A 26,848-nucleotide genomic window follows, 5' to 3' on the forward strand; every position below is an offset into this window, starting at 1 on the left:
TATTCATCAGATGATGTTCATATTTTTACATCTCAGTTCTGTTTCAGAGCAATTTGTTTTCCTCCCAAAATCTGAATATTACAAGACGAAGTGAAAGACAATAAGGTAAGGTCTAGAAAAGTTCACAAGAATGGCTGTTTCTAGAGATCATGAGAGGGAACAAGATAAATCTGTTAAGTCTGCGAGAGGTAACTAGAGTGGGAGTGGCCATCTTGGAAGTGGCCATTTTGAGAGTAGCCATTTTGAGATGGGCCATTAGGTTTCACATCCACTCCCTACTCTCTTCTCCTGCCATGATTTTGAGGAGTGAAGTTTGGTGTTGAGGATTGTTTTGTTGGGTCTACAGTGGTGTCAACTGAGTCTAGGCCCAGTTGCATTGGTTGGAGAACATTGCAGATATATCCATATCCTTATAACTGTAAAACTCTGATCTTGGATGTGTGTATTTATTTGTTTGTGTGTTTTCACATCTTCTCGAAAAAACGATGCGTGAACCAGAAAAAAATTACATATTCTGGTAAAGATTTACCCCCTGGAGCTCGAAATCAGCTTACTTGAAAATGTTGTGCTTTATTTCTTGAGTTATTAATAAAAACTTTCACAAATCCGATCTAACTTTGAAATCACGCCTGTTTTTCGCTGATAATGTGACAATGGATCTGCCTGCCGTCTGCTAGCATTGCGACTGAGGACCTCCCACCCCTCCCTCCTCCTCCCGTTGTTCAAAAGTCGCCCTGTCAACTGAACACCAAAGATCATAACTGAAGACTGCATTGGCCCAACCGGCACTCCTTTGGTCGACACTCGCTCGAGTCTCGACTCAGGTCTCAACCCCTCCCCTCTCTCCCCCTCCCCCCAATCCCCCCCTCTCTCTCCCCATCCCTCTCTCTCCCCCCTCCCTCTCTCTCCTCTCCCCTGTCTCTCCCCCCTCTCTCTGCCCCCCTCTCTCTGCTCCCCTCTCTCTGCCCCCTCTCTCTCCCCCTCCCTCGTCCCCCCTGTCTCTGCCCCCTGTCTCTGCCCCCCTCTCTCTGCTCCCCTCTCTCTGCTCCCCTCTCTCTGCTCCCCTCTCTCTGCTCCCCTCTCTCTCCCCCTCCCTCGTCCCCCCTGTCTCTCCCCCCTCTCTCTGCCCCCTCTCCCCCCCTCTCTCTTCCCCCTCCCTCTGCACCCTCCATCTCTGCTCTCTCTCTCTCTACCCCCCTCCCTCGCCCTCTCTAGCTGCGCCTACGTTGGGAGTATGCGTGAGGGGATAGGGCGGAGGACGGGGTAAAAGGAGCAATTTAATAATATTAATATAATATCAAGGGAGTGGTTAGTGTGTGTGTGGTGGGGGGGGGGGTTAGTGTTGTGTGGTGGGGGGGGGGGGGTTAGTGTGTGTGTGGTGGGGGGGTTAATGTGTGTGTGGGTGGGGGGGATAGTGTGTGGTGGGGGGGGGTTAGTGTGTGTGTGGTGGGGGGGTTAGTGTGTGTGTGTGGGGGGGTAGTGTGTGTGTGTGGGGAGGGGTAGTGTGTGTGTGTGGGGGGGGGGTTAGTGTGTGTGTGGTGGGGGGGGGATAGTGTGTGTGTGTGTGTGGGGGGGGATAGTGTGTGTGTGGTGGGGGGGTTAGTGTGTGTGTGTGGGGGGGTAGTGTGTGTGTGTGGGGAGGGGTAGTGTGTGTGTGTGGGGGGGGTTAGTGTGTGTGTGGTGGGGGGTGGGGGGATAGTGTGTGTGTGTGTGTGGGGGGGGTGATTAGTATGTGTGTGATGCCGCAGGCCACCTCCCCCCCCCCCCCAACATGGTCTAGTTAATACATAAAATGAGTGGGACTGTAGTGGAGTATGGCAGACTATAACTAGTGTGAGTACAACTAAAATATCTATACAATGGTAAGTAAGTTTACAGAAATAAGGAAATAACGAAGTTCAACGTGGCAATGTGTATACAGTGACTGGTCAATTTTGGTATAAAGGAAAGTGTATGTACTCAGATATTCGGCAGAGATTAGACCTTCCAATTTCCAGCTTCCTGCTCTGGGGGAACAGGACACATTGTTCACTTAGTCCACTTATGCTGTTCGAATTAGGAGAGATGTCCCTGGGTCCAGTACAATCCCTGGGTATGTCTTATCTCACTGGTGGGATTACCCCACATAGGTGGCTGCATAGTGGTATACAGCTGTGGAGGAATGACCCTTTGAATCCTCATTTCATCTCTCATGGCATCATAAAGTCTCATGGCATCAGTTCAAACAAAGGCAAGGAAACTTCCCTTTAATTACCAACTTCTGTTCTCCCTCAGATGATAAATCAGTTCCCTTTCATGCTGAACAACATTTGGTAGAAAGAAGTAGGAAGGTGCAAAATGTACGGTGCGAAGTACTTTACCAAGATTGCCTTGGTAACACCACCTGGCTGAAGCCTGAAGTAAATAGCTGCCACACTGGGTCTTTGGCATAGAGTGGGTGCACCAACAGGAGGGATAAACTTACTTGATCTTGTTCTTATCAGTCTATCTGTGGTTGATGCATCCTACAGATAGTCTCTCAGTCTGAGGATTGGCAGAAGTGATCAATGTACAGTATGTTCCTTGTGGATTCAGTTAAATCTTCATAATTAAAGACATTCTCTGCCACACTGTTTGGCATGACAAACCTGTCAAATGGGATGCCTGACAGCTCAGAAAGTGGGCATTGATCTGGTGCTGTCGACCATCTGCAGCAGAAATGTTCACCTCCACAATCTGTAACCTTTCGGCTTGTCATAGTCCTTATCATAACCTTACTCTTAAGATTGGGGATCAAGTCTACACACTGAGGAATGCAGGAGTGTTAATGAGAGGAGCAGCAGGCATAAATAAAAGTGTTGAGGTGGCAGCCTTGTGAAGCTGGAACATAGATAGTCTTGCATGCTAAGTGATCTCAGAAACAATGGGCCAGCTCCAAGCTCTACCGTATGGCCACGTTTGGTCAAGAGTGGAAGTGGACAATTAAACAGCTAGCAGAATGAGGAGGCTCCAAGAACATGACAAGGCCCAGCATGTGAATGTTAAAAGAAAAACACTCATTATCATGTTCAGTCAGAAGTGCAGAATAATTGCTCAAGAATTCTCGCTATTCTCCATGGCGGCTTCATTCTAGTCGCCGCTAATTTTTCAACATGTTGAAAAATTCACGGTGACTATAATGAGGCCGTGACTAGTTCCCAGAATGTGGGAACTCCTCACGTCCATGAAGGCGACTCCCCGGCAACCACCCGCGAACATGTGGCGACTGCATAGTCTCCTACACTCGCCTAAAAAGTCGCCTAAGTGGGACAGGCCCATAAGGAAGTGGCTCTAGAAATCGTGGACGCATTGGTGATCATTTTCCAATGTTCTGTAGATTCAGGATCAGTTCCTGTAGATTGGAGGGTAGATAATGTTATCCCACCTTTTAAGAAAGGCGGGAGAGATAAAACAGGGAATTATAGACCAGTTAGCCTGACATCGGTGGTGGGGAAGATGCAGGAGTCAATTATAAAAGTTGAAATAGTGGCACATTTGGATCACAGTAACAGGATCGGTCCAAGTCAGCATGGATTTACGAAGGAGATATCATGCTTGACTAAGCTTTTGGAGTTTTTTGAGGATGTAACTAGGAAAATGGACAAGGGAGAGCCAGTGGATGTAGTGTACCTGGACTTTCAGAAAGCATTCGATAAGGTTCCTCATAGGAAATTACTAGGCAAAATTAAGGCACATGGTATTGGGTGTAGAGTGCTAACATGGATAGAAAATTGGTTGGCAGACAGGAAACAAAGAGTAGGGATTAACGGGTCCCTTTCAGAATGGCAGGCAGTGATTAGGGTACCGCAAGGCTCGGTGCTGGGACCACAGCTATTTACAATATATATTAATGATTTAGATGAAGGGATTACAAGTAACGTTAGCAAATTTGCAGATGACACAAAGCTGGGTGGCAGTGTGAACTGAGGAGGATGCTATGAGAATGCAGGGTGACTTAGACAGGTTGGGTGAATGGGCAGATGCATGGCAGATGCAGTTTAATGTGGATAAATGTGAGGTTATCCACTTTGGTAGCAAAAACAGGAAGGCAGATTACTATCTAAATGGTGTCAAGTTGGGAAAAGGGGAAGTACAACAGGATTTGTGGGTCCTTGTTCAACAGTCAATGAAAGTAAGCATGCAGGTACAGCAGGCAGTGAAGAAAGCGAATGGCATGTTGGCCTTCATAACAAGAGGAATTGAGTATAGGAGTTAAGAGGTCCTTCTGCGGTTGTACAGGGCCCTAGTTAGACCATACCGGGAGTATCTTGTGCAGTTTTGGTCTCCAAATTTGAGGAAGGACATTCTTGCTATCGAGGGAGTGCAGCGTAGGTTCACAAGGCTAATTCCTGGGATGGCGGGGCTGTCATATGCTGAGAGAATGGAGCGGCTGGGCTTGTATACTCTGGAATTTAGAATGATGAGAGGGGATCTTATTGAAACATATTAGATTATTAAGGGTTTGGACACGCTAGAGGCAGGAAACGTTCCCGATGTCGGGGGAGTCCAGAACCAGGGGCCACAGTTTAAGAATAAGGGGTAAGCCGTTTAGAGCGGAGATGAGGAAACACTTTTTCACACAGAGAGTTGTGAGTCTGTGGAATTCTCTGCCTCAGAGGGCGGTGGAGGCCAGTTCTCTGGATACTTTCAAGAGAGAGCTAGATAGGGATCTTAAAGATAGCGGAGTAAGGGGATATGGGGAGAAGGCAGGAACGGGGTACTGATTGTGGATGATCAGCCATGATCACATTAAATGGCGGTGCTGGCTCGAAGGGCTGAATGGCCTACTCCTGCATCTATTGTCTAATGCTGATTCTGTCCGTTATTAGATGCAAGGGACATGATATTCACCACCACAATGATATTCACAATGTCACACACCAAGGTGAAATATAAACGGCAGCACCAATCCTTGTCAACTGCATAAAAGCTTTTGACTCCATCAATTGAGTGGGATTATGGTGAACCCTGGTCAACTTGGAGACGGTCCTGAAGAGGTTTATGAGGATGATTGGGTTAATATATGAGGAGTTTGTCATGTCTCTGGGCCTGTACTCACTGGAGTTTAGAAGGATGAGGGGGATTCTCATTGAAACCTACCAAATAATGAAAAGCCTATATAGAGTGGATATGGAGCGGATGTTTCCAGTTGTGGGAGAGTAGAACCAGAGGGCACAGCCTCAGAATATAAGGACGTACCATTAGAATGGAGATAAGGAGGAATTTCTTTATCCAGAGGTTGATGAATCTGGGGAATTCATTGCCACAAGTCATTGTGTATTTTTAAAGCAGAGATTGAAAGGTTCTTGATTAGTAAAGACTTCCTAGGTTATGGGGAGAAGGTAGATGAATGGTATTGAGAGGGGAAAATAGATCAGGCATGATCAAATGGCAGAGCAGACTTGATGGGTCGAATGTCCTAATTCTGCTCCTTTATGATCTTGTTACGGTACTAAAAGACTGTGCTGGCGGAGGTATTCACGAGAATCTTTAATCTGTCTCTATCTCTGGCAACGGTCCCCAAGTGCCTGAAAACAGCCACCATAGTGCCGGTGCCAAAAAAGTCTAAAGTCACCAACCTGAACGACTACCGCCCGGTTGCCCTAACTTCAATCCCAATGAAGCGCTTCGAAAGGCTGGTCCTCTCCCACATCAAATCCAGCATCCCTGCCTCACTGGACTCTCATCAATTTGCATACAGGGCAAATAGATCGACAGAGGATGCCATCTCTCTGGCTCTTCACACTGTCCTGACTCACCTGGACAGACAGGGCACGTACGTGAGGATATTCTTCATTGACTATAGCTCTGCATTCAATACGGTCATCCCCATCAAGCTCACCAGCAAACTCCACCAGCTAGGCCTCAGCTCGCCGATATGCGATTGGATCCTGAACTTTCTGACGGAGCGACCGCAGGCAGTGAGACTGGGCCCACACCTGTCCTCCACCATCACCCTGAGCACCGGCACACCACAGGGCTGTGTACTAAGCCCCATGCTCTACTCCCTCTTCACTCACGACTGTGTTCCTGCATTCGACACCAACACCATCGTGAAGTTTGCAGACGACACAACAGTGATTGGGCTGATCACCAACGGTGATGAAACAAAATACAGAGCGGAGGTGCAGAACCTGGCGGACCGGTGCGCACGTAACAACTTGTCACTAAACACCTCCAAGACCAAGGGGCTGATTATTGACTTCAGGAGGTCCCATAATGGAGAATACGCCCCAATCTCCGTTTACGGGGAAAGTGTGGAGAGAGTGTCCAGCTTTAAGTTTCTGGGCACTCACATTTCAGAGGACCTCACATGGTCCACCAACACCGCTGCGCTGGTCAAGAAGGCACAGCAATGACTGTTCTTCCTGAGAACATTGAAAAAGACTGGTCTGCCCCAACAGCTGCTGACAACCTTCTACCGCTGCACCACAGAGAGCATATTAATGTATGGCATCTCTGTGTGGTATCTCAGCTGCACGGAGGCGGAGAGGAGAGCTCTTCAGCGCGTCGTCCACAGAGCGCAGAGGATTATTGGGACACAGCTACCAGCCTTGGAGGGCATCTACCACACACGGTGCCTCAGGAAGGCCGTCAGCATCCATAAAGACTCCTCACACCCTTGTAATGGACTGTTCGAACTACTTCCCTCCGGCAGACGTTACAAGGCCTTCTACGCCCGAACCTCCAGACTCAGAAACAGCTTTATTCCCAGAGCTATAGCGGCTCTGAACCGGCCCTGCTGAGTGCCCCCCACCCCCCCTGGACTGTCTCCCTCGGATGGTCACGTCGCACAGTTTATTTATTTCTTTTACTTTTTTGACATCGGATGGAAGCTGCATACTAATTCTCGTTGCACTGACGTGCAATGACAATAAAATATATTATTATTATTATTATTATTATTATTATTATTATTATTATTATTATTATTATTATTATTATCTTCTTGCTCAGAAATGATGGTGAAATGAGAAGAATGTGGGTGGTAGGATGATTTGATGTGAGAATGCTGTCAGATTCAGTGATCTCTATGTTATTCCTGGCCATGGACACCGTGGTAGCTACTCCATCTTTGATTACACTCTCTCCTCTAGCTGATACGTATGGTCACACCCCGGCTGCAACTATGTTAATGAGGATCTTATGAAGTTCCTGGTTGAATAACTGTGAGTATCTATAAGCCAACAAGTGCAGGCAAGTGTTTGCATATATGGTAAGTATATGATCACGTGCTTTGGCACATGAGTAGTTGATACTAATCGTGATTGGCAGAGATTGCTGTCAGGTGAGAGATGAAGCAGTACAAGGCTATCGAGCGATGGACCTTGATCTATTCACTGACCTTGAATATGTTTGTGAAACCATTAACCTTTATTTGATTGGTCTCTATTCCTGGTATCGGTTTATTGCCGTGTGTACTGAGAGAACATTGAAAAACTTTGTTTTGTGTGCTCTCTAGGTAAAAAAAAAATCATACCATACATGGGTACAATCAAAACCTATAGTAGAACACAACCACTTGTGCAAAGAGAAAGGAAAGTGAGTGCGGAGAAAGTGCAGATTAAAAAGTGCAATGTCTGCAACAAAGTAAATTGGGGGGATGGGGGTGGGGAGGGGTAATCCTGGATTCCTAAATGTCACTGTATTCTGAATTCTGTCATAGTAAAAGATTACAGGTGAACGAAGGATACCATTCAAGAGATGTGCTAAATGTTTCAGTGAGAAATTGTGATATCCTCATCAACTTGCGCAAATACTAGCTTGTGACCATTTACAATGGAGATAGAACTTTGTTGTTGGCATTGATAATCTTGAATCCATTTGTCAGGAACACATAGGAGACCAACCTGAAATAGTGGAAGGGGAACACCACCGCTCAGTGGCAGGCCTACATTTTTGGGGCCCTGAAGATTGAACTGATATGGAGGCTCCTTCGCAACCAGCAACGTGGTCTGAGTATTCACTGTTATCTTCTTCAATGGGGTTGTTCCACGACAGATTACCACAAATTTTAATTTCTGTCATAAATGTTAATAGTGTTTTAAATTATTTATAATTATTTTATATTAAATATATTTAAAATGAAACATCCTTAATTTGAACTTTTTTTTGTTTACGGTTAGCCTAAATTACACTTTTAATACCTTTTAATTTTTATATTAACTATTATTTTGTATTGAATGACACTATATTATTAATATATTTTTTTTTTAAACCCCTTCTCATAGAGTAGACCCGAAATTTTTAAGCATTGTGGAGTAAGCATGATATTCACCTCCAGAAAAAAAGTAGGAAGTATTGGCCGGGAGTCCAGAAGGTTGGCTAGGCCCCCGACCAATACTTTCAATAATTCAATATTAATGAATTTTCAATAAATTGAAAGTGATTCTCAAGCTTTCTGCTGGTCGTTTACATAACAGAATCTTAGAACTTTTCTAACACCAAAGCAGTAAAACAACCCCCAAAAGATATATATTTCATGAAATAGACGATAGATGTTCGGCCCTCCGAGCCAGCACTGCCATTCACTGTGATCATGGCTGATCATCCACAATTAGTACCCCATTCCTGCCTTCTCCCCATATCCCTTGACTCTGCTAACTTTAAGAGCTCTATCTCTCTCTCTCTTTTGAAAGCATTGGTCTCTGCTGCCTTCTGAGGCAGAGAATTCCACAGATTCACAACTCTCTGGGTGAAAATTTCTTAGCTCATCTCTGTTCTAAATGGCCTACCCCTTATTCTTAAACTGTGGCCCCTAATTCTGGACTCTCCCAGCATTGGAAATATGTTTCCTGCCTCTAGCGTGTCCAAACCCTTAATAAATGGCCTCATACAGCTAAAAAATCTTTACAAAAAATGTTACCTGAAATGTCTCTTTGCCTAGCACTGAGATGAGAAAAAACTTTTTCACCCAGAGTTGTGAAATTGTGGAATTCTGTGCCACAGAAGGCAGTGGTCTCGTCTCCTTCAGCAGCACATCGGTCTCCCTTCCTGAGCTCAGACATCCACATCTCCTCACCTCACCTACGCTCACTTCCCCTCACCTACACACCTACACCTCGACTAAACCCCTCGCCTCGACGATACCTCACTACCAAACTTCTCCTCACACCTAAACCTCGCCTCGACTAAACCGTACCTCACTAAACCTCGCCCCTCTAATAAACCTCACACCTTAACCCCATCTCAACTTAACTAAACCTCTCACCTCATGATTAAACTCCACCTAATCCGCGCCTCGACTAAGTGTGAGGTGAAGTTTAGTTGAGGCGAGGGGTTCAGTCGAGGTGAAAAATTAGATTCATTTCTAGGAAAACAAAAAAAAATGGAAATCCGATTTAAATCGGAAGAATATCTGGACTAAAGTCGCTTCTGGGGCCCCTCTGTGATTAGGGGCCCTGTAGCTTAAGCTTCATTAGTTTCATAGTAGATTTGCCCCTGCCACAGCTGAAGCCATCCATCCATCTGCTCCATCTGTGTCTTAGTCTGCAGGCCCCACCTTGGCCTCCTCACCGACCCCAGTTGTCAGAGAAAGGGAGTGGAAGCATCATCCTGGATCCTGAGAAACTGTCTAAGCAAAGGCAATGGTGACTGTGTTTTAAAGGGAATTTATTGACTGTATAATGAGCCATTCTCATGCTTAACTTGTTAGATTTATATAGTACTGCAGAGCTCACTGGAATTCCAAGCAACCAAGCTTGTTTTTTTTCAAGTTCAATATATTCAGCATGCCACACTTGTTTTACTGGTTACTGTGACCTCAGACTAGTATGGGCACACAATGCATATAATGTCATGTGCCTGGTACAATGAAGAATACTTCTCATAATGAATTCTTGTTTGCTGCATGTACCACAACACAAGGTTTCTCTGCAAGGCAGCTGGTACACAAAACATTATTGACAGGCAGTTTGATAAACAGAATAACCAACTGGCAGAACAAGTGCCAGGTTCAATTTAATTACCTTTATAAGATGACATAAACCAACGTTTTATATTAAATGGGCTAGCTATGTTACATTTCAGAAAGTTTGCTACATTTTGTTTATAGACAGATATTAAAATGTTTCTTCTCACTCTGCTTCCTGTAAGGACTCTATCCTCTACTCCCAATTCCTCCATCTACGCCGCATCTGCACCCAGGATGAGGTGTTCCAGACCAGGGCATCGGAGATGTCCTCACTCTTTAGGAAAAGTGGGTTCCCCTCCTCTATTATATATGAGGCTCTCAACAAGGTCTCCTCTATATCCCGCAGCTCCGCTCTTACTCCACACCCCCTTACTCGTAACAAGGCCAGAGTCCCCCTTGTCCTCACCTTCCACCCCATCAGCCGGCGCATACAACATATAATTCTCCGACATTTTCTCCAGCTAGATCCCACCACTGGCTACATCTTCCATCTCCTCCCCTTTCTGTTTTCCGTAGAGACCGTTCCCTTCGTAACTCCCTGGTTAATTCACCCCTTCGCACCCCTGGTACTTTCCCCAGCAACCGCAGGAAATGCAACATTTGTCGCTTTACCCCCCCCCCCCCTCGACTCCATCGAAGTACCTAAACAGTCTTTCCAGGTGAGGCAGAGGTTCACCTGCACCTCCTCCAACCTCATCTAGAGCATCTGCTGTCGTAGGTGTCACCTTCTCTACATCGGCGAGACCAAGCGTAGGCTCGGCGACCGCTTCGCCCAACACCTCCAGTCACTCCGTACGAACCAACCTGATCTCCCGGTTGCCCAGCACTTCAACTCCTTTCTTACATGTCTCTGGCAAATTGTATGAAGTCCCATTTAACAGCCTCCCGCACTACACATGTGCTACAGGTAGTTTCCAAGGGCGTTTAACTTCAGTTGTGCCATAGTCTAATAGAAATGGTTTAAAAGCTTATTTTCTGTAATTAATCTATTGTCTTCACAAGGGTAAGATTAACTGTAGCAACACTTGGTAAGTGAAAGACTGTTTACCTTATCCACCTAAAATATTCTACCCTTTTTAGGAGGGCATCAATATCAAAATTCACATAGATAGACACAAAAAGCTGGAGTAACTCAGCAGGTCAGGCAGCATCTCTGGAGAAAAGGAATATGTGACGTTTCGGGTCGAGACCCTTCTTCAGACTTTGACTTTAACATAATGGGTTAGCATTCAACCCTCTAATTTATTTTTGGCAGCCAAAGTAAAGGATGTCCTGAAGAATGTAATAGTATGGTTTTATGTATCAAAATGGTTGACCCACTTTGTTGTAAACACATCTGCGTTGTCCAGTAGCTGACTGCACTTATAGAATTATACAGCATGGAAATGCCCTTCAGCCCAATCTGCACACACAGACCAACATGTCCCATCTGTACTAGTCTCACCAGCCTGTGTTTGGCCCATATCCTTCTAAACCTGTCCTATCCATGTACCTGTCTAAATGTTTCTTAAACATTGCGATGGTACCTGCCTCAACTACTTCCACCGACAGGATGTTCCATACAACCACCACTCATTGTGTGAAAAGGTAACCCCTCAGATTCCTATTACACCTTTCCCCCTTCACCTTAAACCTATGTCCTCTGGTTTCCGATTACCCTACTCTGGGCAAGAGACTCTGTGCGTCTACACAATCTATTTTGCAATACTTTGCTGCAATATCGTTCTGCATGAACAGAAATGTTGACACGAGGTTTACAAAAAAGATGTAAAGCGCTGGAGTAACTCAACGGGTCAGGCAGCACCTCTGGAGAACACGCATAGGTGATATTGTGAGTAAGCAATATCCTCTCGACTCCTCTGAAATTCTCTGCACTTGTTCATGACAGATGCATAATTACTAGCTGAATTTTGATGATTCCTAATAAAATCTTATAATCTTAAAATAAAATCCTATACTTTGCCTAAGAAGGCATTCTTCATTTGTAAGCCTAGTCAGTCAACAGGGTATTTCCCAAATTAAGATGGAGAATGCTGGAGACTGTGATGCTTCCAGATGCTTGTGCTCTAAAAGAAATGTTTCATAGTTAAATTTTAAAATAACTTAAAATAATAAGTGACTTGGAGAATTATGACCTTTTGTCATAAATGCCTATTGTGAAGCATGCAATTTGTAAATCTCTAACACTTTTATTTGAAGTATAAAAGCAGATTTGGTCAGTGTTTGAATCTCTCAAGTTAATATTTTTCTTCCCATGATCTTCTGTTTAATTTGAGAGCTAATCTGATGTGGTTTTCATAGCTCTGCAATAAATTGCAAGACATTGCAAATAGAGTTTGTTAACAAGAAAATGAGGAAACCTGCTCAACTCTGGCAATGGGTAAGTTGATAACTAAGAAAAAACAGTCATTTTAGATTAATGGAAATAACAAATGTGTTATGTAAACCATGTCACAAGAGCAGCCTACAAATGTGTGATATTCTCACGATGAATTATATTTCTTTTGTCTTTGGGTGTCTGCGCTTTTATCAATCTTTGCTTTATCGTGGGTTTGATTTGGGATTACAAAGGATAAAATCCTACCTTAAACCATGATTTGATAAAGAGCCAATAACTCTGACAGCATTCATCCTTAACTGTGGGTGCCTGAATAGGAAGGACACACTTGGAAACATTTGCAGTTACTTAAACCCAAGATCTTTCAGGCTATTTACTCCAATGAGATACAAACTCACTGGCAACAACGGTTGTGAGAATACAGCTTTAGAGGATTGGACTTTGACCCAGAGCTAGTTCTGAAGTCTCCGCGAGTCCATCAACTCTCATAAACTAATGGGGGCGGCAGGTATTAGCCTGAAAAGATGCAGGTGCAATAGAAAATATATGATGGATTAGGGTCAAAACTCATGAAATACCATACAAAAATAAATACAGTTGAACACAGCCCAAAGAAAAATGTTCATGCCCAAAGCTAACATTTTATTATTAACTAGACCAAGTGGGACCCATTGGGTCCCTGCACACGGGAGGCCTGGTCCCCCAAAGCAACCCATTCCCCCAACGCAATATTCAACCACTCACACATAGCCCCCACGGGAGGCCTGGTCCCCCAAATCAACCCGTTCCCCAACGCAATATTCCACCACTCACCCATTCCCCCATATTCCAGCACTCAACCATAGCCCGCAATTGTGCAGGGGCATTTCCCCCAGCACTGCCTCCCCCTCCTTGTGCTTCCATGACTTTAAAAAATAATGCAATTGCCCCCTCCTCCTCCTGTTCAGCAAAAAACTTGCTGGAAGGACTGAGTGTTCCTCGATTGCAACTGTTGCAAACTGGCCAGCAAGGATTTGGATCACAATAGCAGTTAAATTTTTCTTAAACTTGAATTTGTAAATTTTTAAATGTCAATAACTTGTGAAATATAACATCAATCTGAAAGAAACTTGACACAAATGACAGGACAATGGTGAGTAAGGTAGTGCAAATCTTTTAGCGCTATCGTGTACCATTTTGCCGTAGTTCTGGGATCACAATTATAGACATGCACACACGCATAGAAACAAACAAGATGAGAGTTTTAGTAATATAGAAGACCAATTGGGACCCATTGGGTCCCTGTCACATGGGATGCCTGGTTACCCAATGCAACCTGTTCCCCCAACGCAATATTCCACCAATCACCCGTTCCCCCATATTCCAGCACTCACCAATAGCTCCAACTGTGCAGGGGCGTATACCCCAGCACCGCCTCCCCCTCCTCTTGCTTCGAGCTTTAAAAAAGAATGCAATTGCCCCCACCGCCTCCTGTTCTTGCTGGAAGGACTGAGTGTTAGTTGATTGAAACTTTGTTGCAAGCTGGGCGAGCAAGGATTTTAGCTGCTAAATTTTTCTTATACTTGAATTTCTAAAGTAAAAAATTATGGGGGGGGCTTTCAGGAGCGCTAGTATGGGTGTTGTGGGCTGAAGGGACTGGTTTCCAGAGGGCTAGTATGCAAATTGTGCGCCAAATGGATTATTGGGCTGTCGTCTCAGTCAATCAAGCCTGTTGTGCTGGCAACTCACTCACTCACGGCTGGTGGGCTTGTAGTTGACTCATGGCTAATCCTTGAAATTCTATTTCAAGCAGGGTATAAGGCCACCAAATTCAAGTGCAGTTTCTTACCACTTCTAGCAGGGTGCAAGGCCACCAAATTCAAGTGCAGTTTCATACCATTTGAAGTAGGGTGCAAAGCCACTAAAGACAGCGAGTCGTGACCTCTCCCTCCTCCATCTTGCAGAGACTGAGCCACACCCACATATCCGGGTTTTATAACCCCTCCCCCACATCCCCCACCGGAAAAGTTGTGGCTTTCATGTAGTGAGTGACAGGAGAGAGATTCTCAACATTTAAAAAAAAACTAATAACACTTTTATTTTTCATTGATGGGAAGAATTCTCTGCATCTGCTCAGCGGAGGGGGACTGAGTAAGATGGCCAAAAATCACAGCGGCAAGTGGTAGCGTTTTATCTAAAATCAATATACAATCAATGAAGCCTCTTAACTTCAAGCCAAAGCACCCACGCCACCATTTGCAGTAAGTAGTGGCTTTCAACTTCAAACCACACCCAAGCCACCATTAGCAGTAAGAGGTGCCTTTCAACTTCAAGTCAAAGCAACCAAGCCACCATTAGCAGTAAATAGTGCCTTTCAACTTCAAGCCAATGCACCCAAGCCACCATTTGCAGTAAGTAGTGCCTGTCAACCTCATGCCATCATTTGCAGTAAGTAGTGCCTTTCAACTTCAAGCCAAAGCACCCAAGCCGCCACTTGCAGTAAGTAGTGCCTTTTCTACTTCAAGCCAAAGCTCCCAAGCCACCACTTGCAGTAAGTAGTGCTTTTCAACTTCAAGCCAAAGCAACCAAGCCACCATTTGCAGTAAGTAGTGCCTTTCAACTTCAAACCAAAGCTCCCAAGCCACCATTTGCAGTAAGTAGCGCCTTTCAACTTCATGCCACCATTTGCAGTAAGTAATGCATTTTAACTTCAAGCTATTGCACCCAAGCCACCATCTGCAGTAAGTAGTGCCTTTCAACTTCAAGCCACACCCAAGCCACCATTTGCAGTAAGTAGTGCCTTTCAACTTCATGCCACCATTTGCAGTAAGTGGTCTTTCAACTTCAAGCCACACCCAAGCCATCATTTGCAGTAAGTAGTGCCTTTCAACTTCAAAGCTCCCAAGCCACCATTTTCAGTTAGTGCCTTTCAACTTCAAGCCAGAGCACCCAAGCCGCCACTTGCAGTAAGTAGTGCCTTTCAACTTCAAGCCAAAGCTCCCAAGCCACCATTTGCAGTAAGTAGTGCCTTTTCTACTTCAAGCCAAAGCTCCCAGGCCACCATTTGCAGTAAGTAATGCCTTTCAACTTCAAGCCAAAGCAACAAAGCCACCATCTGCAGTAAGTAGTGCCTTTCAACTTCAAGCCACACCCAAGCCACCATTTGCAGTAAGTAGTGCCTTTCAACGTCATGCCACCATTTGCAGTAAGTGGTGTCTTTCAACTTCAAGCAACACCCAAGTCACAACCAAGCCACCATTTGCAGTAAGTAGTGCCTTTCAACTTCATGCCACCATTTGCAGTAAGTGGTGTCTTTCAACTTCAAGCACCACCCAAGCCACACCCAAGCTACCATTTGCAGTAAGTAGTGCCTTTCAACTTCAAGCCAAAGCAACCAAGCCACCATTTGCAGTAAGTAGTGCCTTTCAACTTCATGCCACCATTTGCAGTAAGTGGTGTCTTTCAACATCAAGCAACACCCAAGCCACACCCAAGCTACCATTTGCAGTAAGTAGTGCCTTTCAACTTCAAGCCAAAGCAACCAAGCCACCATTTGCAGTAAGTAATGCCTTTCAACTTCAAGCCAAAGCAACCAAGCCACCATTTGCAGTAAGTAGTGCCTTTCAACTTCAAGCCAAAGCTCCCAAGCCACCATTTGCAGTAAGTAGTGCCTTTCAACTTCAAGCCAAAGCTCCCAAGCCTCCATTTGCAGTAAGTAGTGCCTTTCAACTTCATGCCACCATTTGCAGTAAGTGGTGTCCTTCAACTTCAAGCCACACCCAAGCCATCATTTGCAGTAAGTGGTGTCTTTCAACTTCAAGCCACATCCAAGACATCATTTGCAGTAAGTGGTGTCTTTCAACTTCAAGCCACACCCAAGCCATCATTTGCAGTAAGTAGTGCCTTTCAACTTCAAGCCAAAGCAACCAATCCACCATTTGCAGTAATAGTGCCTTTCAACTTCATGCCACCATTTGCAGTAAGTGGTGTCTTTCAACTTCAAGCCACACCCAAGCCACACCCAAGCCGCCATTTGCAGTAAGTAGTGCCTTTCAACTTCAAGCCAAAGCAACCAAGCCACCATTTGCAGTAAGTAGTGCCTTTCAACTTCAAGCCAAAGCAACCAAGCCACCATTTGCAGTAACAGTGCCTTTTAACTTCAAGCCAAAGCTCCCAAGCCACCATTTGCAGTAAGTAGTGGCTTTCAACTTCATGCCACCATTTGCAGTAAGTAGTGCCTTTCAATTTCAAGACACACCCAAGCCAAGCCAACCAGGGGAGGGGGCTTTCTGGAGCGCTAGTATGAACCATTTTAGAACCAATAGACATTTTTTTTGCCAGCTTTAGAACCAATAGACATTTGTTTTGCCAGCTTCTGAACCAATAGACATTTTTTGTCAGCTTTAGAACCAATAGACATTTTTTTTGCCAGCTTTAGAAGCAATAGACATTTTTTTGCCAGCTTTAGAAGCAATAGACATTTTTATGCCAGCTTTAGAAGCAATAGACATAGATTTGCAAGCTTTAGAGGCAATAGACATATTTTTGCAAGCTTAGAACCAAGACATTTTTTGCAAGCTTTAGAACCAATAGACACACATTTTGCAAGCTTTAGAACCAATAGACACACATTTTGCAAGCTTTAGAACCAATAGACATTTTTTGCAAGCTTTAGAACCAATAGACATTTTTTGCAAGCTTTAGGACCAATAGACATTTTTTTGCAAGCTTTAGAACCAATAGACATTTTTTTGCAAGCTTTAGAACCAATAGACATTTTTTGCAAGCTTTAGAACCAATAGACATTTTTTGCAAGCTTTAGAACCAATAGACATTTTTTTGCAAGCTTTAGAACCAATAGACATTTTTTTGCAAGCTTTAGAACCAATAGACATTTTTTGCAAGCTTTAGAACCAATAGACCTTTTTTTGCAAGCTTTAGAACCAATAGACACATTCTGCAAGCATTTTAGAACCACTAAGGGCACTTACATTTGAGTAGACATGTGTTCAGTGTTATTCACAGCTCAGAGAAACGTGACCCTCTGCCTTCCTCCATCTTGAAGAGTGTGTGAGGCACGCCACTTCCTGGTTTTATAGTCCGTCTCCCCTGCCGCCAGCGGGGGCAGCAGAGAGAATGGGGAATTTTGTAAAATCATTAATATCTCTGTCATTTTTCATCGGCTGGAAAAATCCTCGGCCCACATGCGGCGGAGGTGGGCTCTGAACGATGTGGCCCAATATGACGGCCGTAGGTGGCGGCGTTCTCTCGGAAATCGCAGCACAGATCGCCAAAGGCGGTCAAGAACAGAGTTTTAGTAATATAGATAGATACTAGACCAAGTGCAACCTGTTGGGCCCCATCCCCCAACTCGGGGGGGCACGGCATCACATGGGAGAGCTGGTCCCTGAACGCAGTGTCGGCGCTCACCCCGGAGACAGGCGCTCCCCGGAGCCAATCAACGCCACCACCTATTCCCCTAACGTAACCCGTTCGCCCAACGCAATATTCCGCCACTCACTCATAAGCCCCAACTGTGCAGGCACGGCTCATTTCCCCTCATCACCCAACACTCCTCTTCTTCACCCTCCCTCTTCCCTCCCCTCACCTCCTCCACTCCCTCCTTCACCTCTCCCTCCTACTAATTTCCCCTACCCTCAGCCACACCCTATCCTCAGTCACTCCCTCCCACCCTCCATAACCCTTCTCCCCTCCGTACCACCCTGACCCATTGGGCCACGTTTCTCCAACGCAATATTCCACCACTCACCCGTTTCCCTAACGCATCCTGTTTCCACCACTCATCCGTTCCCTCAAAGCAACCCGTTCCCCAATGCAATCAATCATTCCCACGTGCGGGGTGGGGGGGTGACAGTCGGCGCTTCCCAGAGTCAATGAATGCACTCGATTTTTGAGTCGGTGTCGGCACTCCCTAGAGCCAATCAATCCTTCCCACAGACCACCACTGGGGAGGGGTGGGGGGGAGGGGGCAAAAATCTCACTCTCTCCTTAGTCCCCTTGAAGCTGCTGAACCCATTGTCTCTGTCACCTCTCCCTCCCTCATTTCCCTACCCTCAGTCACTCCCGCCCTCACCTCGCCCCTTTCGCACTCCCCCACTATAGACAATGTTTAAATAACATTTCTTCTCCTCCCACCCCGTCAACTCTCATAGCTTCTGTATTGGCAGCAGAGGTCACATTGTGATGTCATTTTCAGTTTTTGGAATCTTCACGGCAGCTTGTGTAAATGAGATCCCATTGTGATGGGATGACTGTGAGATACCATTGTGACATCATCACTGTGAAGTTGCGAGAAAAGTCTCCCACTCGCAGGCAGTTATTTTCTTCAAAGTTGGCTTTTTAAAACTTTAAATATCAATAACGTACAATATAACATCAAATGTGAAGAAACTTGATATTAATGACCACAGGGAAAACCTGAGTAAGATTCTGCAAACATTTTTGCGCTATTGTGTACCGTTGATCTCACAGTCAGACACATAGACAAACAAGACGAGACTTATAATAGTAGATAGATAGATAGATAGATAGATAGATAGATAGATAGATAGATAGATAGATAGATAGATAGATAGATAGATAGATAGTATTATGTTGGATTTCAGGAATTGTATTCTGGTTTTAGATTAAGATTCTATTATTAATATATATATTAATGACCACAGGGAAAACCTGAGTAAGATTCTGCAAACATTTTTGCGCTATTGTGTACCGTTGATCTCACAGTCAGACACATAGACAAACAAGACGAGACTTATAATAGTAGATAGATAGATAGATAGATAGATAGATAGATAGATAGATAGATAGATAGATAGATAGATAGATAGATAGATAGTATTATGTTGGATTTCAGGAATTGTATTCTGGTTTTAGAGCTGTAGTCTGCAATTATTTTAATTTTTCTGTTACAGTTCAATCTTAGTAGTTTCATAGATGACCGAAAATTCTCCTATTATTCAACCTGATTTACTGTACATAGATCACGCAGTGTTAGTTGCACAGATGTAGCCCATTGGAGCAGAATTATTAAATTAATTAAATTTATATTCTCTATCTTGATTGCTAATTAATAAATTTTTCCACCAAACGTCAATATACTTAAACTTTCCCAATTGTATCGTGGGATATAAAAGAAAAATAAGCTATGAACCTCTAGAAACAAAAACAATAAAAGTACGTGACCAATTAAATTATTTTGGTAATGTTAGTCAGATGCTCAGACAATTCCTATCTCCATAACAGTCCCATTAAATGTTTTATGTCCACCAAAGATATCAAAAAGAAAGCATTGGCCAGGCAGCCCTCCCTCCCGCAGTGTTGCACTAATTTGCTCATCCATATTATGTACTAAAATCCTGTAGTTAGACTTGAACCTACAACTTTCTGATTCATGCCTCCACTATCAATAAAGCTGGAAAGTAATTGATAGACAGATTATTAGTGGTTATTGTGCATTAACTATGTCAGAAAGTAACAACGTTGTATAATGAATTGGATTTCAGGGTTCTAGGATGCCATAATGTGATCCATTTAGATATCAGGCTAAAATTACTCTTTGTAGATTAAATATCCCCAGGATTTTCTAATTAGATACTGACGTGATCTCTGTTTTGTGGAGAAGACTGTTAAAAAAATAAGTTGCTACATCTAAATGAGGTGAACAAACCCTAGCCAACTGAGACTTTTGTTAACAACAAAAGTATCGGATTTATTATCATTGTATTAATTGCCAGTAACCTGATAACAAAAATATAATTTTCTTTCAGATAATGTTCCAGTTCCTCTTTATTATTAACTTGCTTTTGTGTTGGTTCATTTTGTAAATATATAGTGCCGACCAACTTAACTCCAGGTGGGGAATTAACTCCGAAGTTTCAATTTAACAATAATGTTCATTCAATAATAGTAATCTAATAACATACTTGGCTTTCATCTTGTTTGCTTTTAACGTTCAGAGCTAAGCTAAGGGGTGCAGATTTGTTTGAGTCGTTAATCCGAAAACTTTAACAACAGATGATGCGGATAAATGGCAGAGCAGGAGATGTCACAAGGAAAGTTCAAGTGAAAGAATATAGGCACAAAGTTCTGGTGTAACTCAATGGGTCAGGTAGCATCTCTGGAGAAAATGGATGTGATGTTTTTCGAGTCAGAACCCTTCTTCAGACTTAAAGTGTGGGGGGGGTGGGGGGCGGGGAATTGGAGGTAGGCAAAGCCCAGAACAAATCAGGGCCGGCCACAGATGGAAGGGTGGAGCCCATAATTGGCTGGGGAAGAGGCAATAACGAAGGGATGCAGAGATGTGAACTGTGGAACTGTTAGGATGACTAGGGTGGGGAAGTGGGGGGTGGTGGTGGTGGTGGTGGTGGGGGGGGGGGGGGGGGGGGGGGGGAGAGGGAATCCATGAATTACTTGGGATTAGATAAATCAATGTTTATACTTGCTTATTAGTAGGGGTTCAATAAAGATCAATAGCTCATGCTATAAAAAAAAATAGCTGCTCCTGTAAATCAAGGTGCTCTGGAACAGCAATGCTGCTGGTACCTTCCTGAGCCTATAGAAACTGCTCAGGTGTGTCCACACAAACAAACTAGACAAACACTGTGCAATCAAACTCCTAATCATTCATAAAACAACACTGTTCACTAGCATGTTCAGTTTGGGTTCTGATGAATTCTGACATCAAAGGGTTCATATCACAGTGGAAGAAAGTGATAATTGTCTCAACAAAGGTGATGTTAGCTTCATTGAACATAATAGCAGTACTTGACCCAAGCAGTGAGATGTGAATTCCGGAGATTTGTTATTGCATATGGTAAAGGAAGATTTGCAAAAATACTGAGAGAGGGCCAGTGGGTGGATCTGGAGAATCACTCTGGTGATGAGGCGATGAGGTGTGGATGAGGCAACTGAATCTCCTCCTCCTGTGCTTTAACCATTCTATGATTCTATGAATCGAAGCCTGGATTTTAAATTTATTTCTTCATGGGATGTGATCATTCCCACTCTAATTCACCATGAATTGTTGCCTGTTTGTCCATTCAGTAAGTGAAGTGCACTTGAAATCAGAAAAAGGTCAGACTTGGTATGTGTGGGAGATATCCTTTACTGAAGCAAAGTCCATAGTTTCATGGTGACTGTAATAGCTAATAACTAGCTTTACCACTCATATACTTAAATTTAAATCCTCCAGCTGACATGTTGGTAGTCAAACTTTACCATCTGAATTCTAATCAATTTGACCAATAATGCATTGGATATCAAAGTAATACAAGGGATAGATATGCATGATGATGCCGGGGAGCTGCATGCACGGTGGGAGTGTCCCGGGGAGCTGCACGCGCCCTATGCACCCGCCAAACAACCTCGCCGCAGACGACTGCAGCGATGATCGGAGCGACGACCGAAACGATGTCCAAACTCTACTGCCTAAGAATCAGCACTCCACTCTGCCACTGGATCCACTACTTTCCGAACCACAGATGTGTTCTCAATCAGTAAATTCATCTATTGGTTTGCAGAGGACACCACTGTAGTGGGCTGAATCATGAACAATAACGAGACTGAACGTTGTAACAAGGTGTCAGGATAACAATCTCAGCAAAAGGAGCTGGTAATCGACTCCAGGAAACGTGGTAGAGTACATCAGCATCAATGGTGCCCAAGTGGGAATGGCTGAGAGTGGCCAGTTGCGTTGCATTAATATTACCAACAACCTGTCATGGACCAACCATATTGATGTGTCAGCGAAGAAGACACACCAACAACTCTACTCCCTGAAGAAACTGAGGAAATTCAGCATGTCACCAGTAACGACTACAAACCTCTATGCATGCAGCATAAAAAAAAGTATTCTGTCTGCTTGCGTCACAGCCTAGTTTGGTAACAACTCTGCCCAAGACCACATGAAATTGCTGCCCAAGACCACATGAACTCACATGAGAGTTGTAGATGTAGCGCAACCTATCACATAGACCAGACCCCCCACCGCCGACTCCTCGGTGAGGCATCCAAATTAATCAATGACTTGTCCCATCACAGTCATTCCTTCTTCTCCCTGGTCCAGTCTGGTGTATTGTCCAAAGTGTAACATTTTAAGTACCCTGATATATGCCATTTGCTTCTAACTTTATTAACCCATATAGAAACATCAACACAGAATGAATTACTCAGACTCATTGACAGATTACAGTTCAAACTATAAACAGTTTTTATTTTGTTCCTTTTCTCATATTGTACAATATAGATCTTAACAAAATCCCAAATCACTGTATATAAGATTTATTTCAAAACATTAATTCTTTTGATTCTGTGAAATGCTACATTATAAAAAATACGTGATAACAGATTAAAACTACCACCATTTTCTTCCCGTTTGTTCTGAATATAAACATTATTTTAACAACTTATAAAAATTATATACAATGCAAAATATCCCAATATTTACATGCCATTGTTTCTTTGGGTACTTGATAAAAAAAAGATAAACGTCGTTCCACAAGTTGTAAACCTTTCATCCAATGGCACACAACTCAACAGTAATAATCACGCTGCATGCTTCTTGTGTAACATCGAATGAATGTGGATTTAGTTGGCTAATTATACTTAATTAAGTGCCCCCAAATGTCATATTTTGCAATCTTTCATATGGGTTGAGGAATTTTTGCTCTTTACTCCCTCAGTGTAAATCCAGCTTATCTATGCTAATTATCTTAATTGAAAGCAATCCAAACGGCTGATCATTCAATTAATGTTATCAGTGTTGTTACTAACGTTGAGGTCTGTCTAAACCCTATCACTTTCTCTGTAAGTTGATTCATTAAAATTGATGTTTCTTCTATAATTATCTCATTTCCTGGCTTGAAAGTCTGACCTGACACAGGGTCCCTTACTTGGCAGTCGCCCTTAGATAACTCATCTAAAGAGCCATTTTTCATGTCCAGGCCAGAAGCAGCTAAATTGCCTCGGAATCAACTTCCTTTATTATGGGTCCATTTGGGATTGGGGAAGGGTAAAGGCGAGTGAAAACAGGTCTTTTCACTCTCATTCTCCCCAAATCCCTCCATTTTGATTCTCACTTTCATACCTGATCAACTCTCTTCTCACTTTCAGAAACTTTGATAACTGCAGTATGTTACACATTTACATTTACAAACGTGATCAACAATGTGTGTACTTTAAAAAATAATACAGTTAGAAGCACGTCATTAATTTATTTTCAGTTTACTTACGGCAATTTATTAGATATCCATATAGTATATAATTTCTAATATTTTCCATTAAGTTTTTTTGGAGAAATGAAGTGCTGAAAAATATTAGGATATGTCCACAGGGACATACATTATGTATATGTGAGCATCCAGTTAAACCTGGTTAAAGCAGTGTCACGATTACCTGAGGGGCATATGTGTAATTTTGCTAGTGAATAAATGTATTGATCATAATGTTGATCAGTTCAGTGTCATGACAAATTTCAAACGATCAATGTTAAAGCTAGCTAACTGGTATTTAAAATAGCAGGAAAATTTAAAGAGATCAAATTATCCTTGAATAAAATCAGAATGTAGAAATGATTTAAAATCTTTAACAATATTACAATAGTCAGCATAGAAATAGTTGGATGCAAATCCCACATAGTGCTTCAATTCATGAGGTTACAATAGTTTGATTAGCCAATGGCCATTAGTAGTTATAATAAAAAGCTATTTTTAGCATGCATTAAATCCAATGCTTTCTAAAAATTCCCTGTCCCACAATGATCAGTAGAGGACATGTGTACTTAAGGCAAATTGTCCATATTCAAATGGCCCTTGTCAATGCAGTTAATATTCAGCAGTTCATATACACCAAAATAATAAAAAAGTAACATCATATTTTAAGCAAGAGTCTTGGCACAAAACATAGAGCTAATATTTAGCAGGAATTAATCCCGGCGTTAAGTTGCTAACTGTGACATCTTTCTCAACTTTTACCACTATAATAATTGTTGGAGAAACTCACTAACATTATTTTCTAAAATATAAGCAAGGAATTAAGTCTCAGGTGTGATGTAAAGCCTGGGATAGTCACAGCCATTCAAATCGCATGAAAGAATGCAGAGTTGACAAGAGAAGCTCTCCTGAATCGACCCATTGTACATTAGTTGCAGGCAAACCATGTCGATGTGAGCAATGTCGTTATCTAAAATGAGGTGCCTTATCTTTGACTTTATGAATGACATCTGATTCTATTTATCTTCCCTGATGTCCTTAAAATATTGTTTTTGCCAAAATAAGCCGATAAATGGCTAAATTACGCCATTACATGAAAGTTTAATGTATACATACTACATTTATTAACTGTTCAGGGGCAATTCTGTAGTCCAGTGCTCTGTGTGTAATCGATGGATATAGTTTCAATTTTCTGGCATAGATTCTCTCAGCAGAGCTCCCTTCAGGACAGGCTATTCACCCAGGGAGGTTGCAGATGACTGTCCAAACATCTTAACATTTTCATATTAGAAACATATAAAAAGATGAGCAGGTTATTCAATCTTTCCAGTCTCCTCTGCCATTCAATATGATCATTGCGATCCTCCTAATGTGGTATTTGTTTCGAGCTTTCTTCCCATATGCCTCAATCCCTCGTGTCTGATAAACAATATCTAACTCCTCACTGTCATAGAGTCTTAGAGCATGGAACCAGGCCGGTTGGCTCAACTTGTCCATGCCAACCAAGCTGCCCCATCTATTTGGCCCATATCCCTCTAAATCTTTCTCATCCTTGTTCCTGTATACACTGTATAACTCCTCACTGTATATATTTCATGTTTTGATTTCAATTATTTTCTGTTGCAGAAAACTCTGCATTGTCAGAACCCTGTGAAGAGGACGTTTCTTATTGCAGTGGCTTAACCTTAGATTGTGACCCCCAGACTGCTATTGGGAGCATCTTTCTTGCAATCTAATCTGTCCAAAATTGTTTGAATTGTATGGGTTTCTATCAGATCTTCTCTCATTCTACTAAACTCTAGTGGACCCATTCTTCATTTGTCAGCCCTACCGTTCCAGGAATCAGCCTGGTAAACATTTGCTGAACTGTCTGCATTGAAAGAACATCCTTCCTCAGATAAAGAGTCCAAAACTGCACACAGATATCGTCTCACCAAGGCTCTATATATCCTCTCACAATGAAGGAGCGTACAAGTAGTCATCTTAATCGCCTGCTGCACCTGCAAGCTTACTTCAGCAAATGGCACCGAAAATATTCCGAGCTCACTATACTACCACCTTTCCAAGTCTAGCGTTATTCAGATAATCTGCTTTTACGTTTTGCCACCAAATTGGAGAAGGTCATAGTGATCAATATTATACAGCATCTGCCACATATTTAACCACTCTTTCAACCAGTCCAATTCAACCTGGAGCTTCTCTGTATCTTTCTCATTAAACTCCTCTCTTCACTGGATGACAACTTATTTTCAAAACAATTAAACTTTTCTGTTAATAAAAAGTGGAGGGAATGCTAAGGTCAGATAGTGTTAGTTGTATGATAACACTGCTCTCAGTAATTTCCAGGCTGCAGGTGCATCGGGTGCTGTCTCATCCCTTAATTATCTGGCTATTTAACCATGACTATTAGCTAATCAAATTCCAAGTTCACATTCCAACAATTTAATTCATACATTGAATAGAAATGTATTGTTATTCTTCAACATACTCATCATGTTTTCTACAACATTTCAAGCTTGCTATCAGGAAATACAAATAAATAATACAACATTTACTTTTTCTGTGAATTGAATGCTTTCAATAATCATTTTCCAGTTAAACAACTTTTTGCTACTAACAATATATCCTTTCAAAAATATGCAGCTATTCATCTCCTGTATTTCTACGTGTGAAATGGCAGTACTTTGTTCATCTGTATATTTTAGAAATCAGTCCGTCACACATGTGCCACTTGGTCTAGTTCTGGTGTCGCTTCATGTGAAGAGCCAAGTGATCTGAACGTGAAAAGCAACGACCACAGGCAATACACTTGAAAGGTTTAGCTCCCGTGTGCTTTCTGTAGTGTCTTGTAAGTTCATCAGAACGAGCAAAGCGCCAATCGCAACCATCCCATGTACACTTGTATGGTTTTTCACCTGCAATTGAAACAGATAGATGTGAATATATTGCCTCCTATACAGGGCTGCAACACTGTAAAAATCCACATTCTCAAGAAAAGCAGCGTCTACCAAAATTATACTGATCAATACTATATTACCTATGTCACATGCATAAAACCAGTGACTGGCAACTACTTTTCATTAACAAACTGTGGACAAAAACATTTCTGTCTGAACAATCCACTGATTAGCCCAAATAATTGGAGACCAGATTGACAATACCATTGACAAACTGTTAGCATTATACTGGCTCTTCAAAAATCTGTTCAGGTGTGAGTTAATATATAATTATTTTAGTAACCCTTTAAGAATTATTTGGTATGTTGACCAATCCCTAATACTAATGGAGAGAACATTCATGTACAGGGTGCCTCCAAATTACGCAGCAATTGATTATTGTTGTAATTGATTATTAATAAGAATTTAGATC

At 42.7% G+C, this 26,848-nt stretch overlaps 1 protein-coding gene and 1 long non-coding RNA gene across 2 annotated transcripts in view; one reads left to right on the plus strand and one right to left on the minus strand.

The window, feature by feature from the left end:
- The first annotated feature begins 13,225 nt into the window (after nt 1-13,225).
- On the plus strand, nt 13,226-13,856 carry LOC116979397. Its single transcript, XR_004413709.1, has 2 exons — nt 13,226-13,259; nt 13,769-13,856. It is a non-coding gene; the product is annotated as an uncharacterized LOC116979397 (long non-coding RNA).
- Nucleotides 13,857-22,455: 8,599 nt separating this feature from the next.
- LOC116979075 (Krueppel-like factor 5) overlaps nt 22,456-26,848 on the minus strand; it is a 57,657-nt gene continuing 53,264 nt past the window's right edge. The window contains exon 5 of the mRNA XM_033030523.1: nt 22,456-26,394. Within this exon, the coding sequence (XP_032886414.1) occupies nt 26,216-26,394 (179 nt within the window). The 3' untranslated portion in view covers nt 22,456-26,215. The remainder of the gene's footprint in view (nt 26,395-26,848) is intronic.

Source organism: Amblyraja radiata, chromosome 12, assembly GCF_010909765.2.
Source record: "Amblyraja radiata isolate CabotCenter1 chromosome 12, sAmbRad1.1.pri, whole genome shotgun sequence".
In the NCBI taxonomy this organism is placed as follows: domain Eukaryota; kingdom Metazoa; phylum Chordata; class Chondrichthyes; order Rajiformes; family Rajidae; genus Amblyraja; species Amblyraja radiata.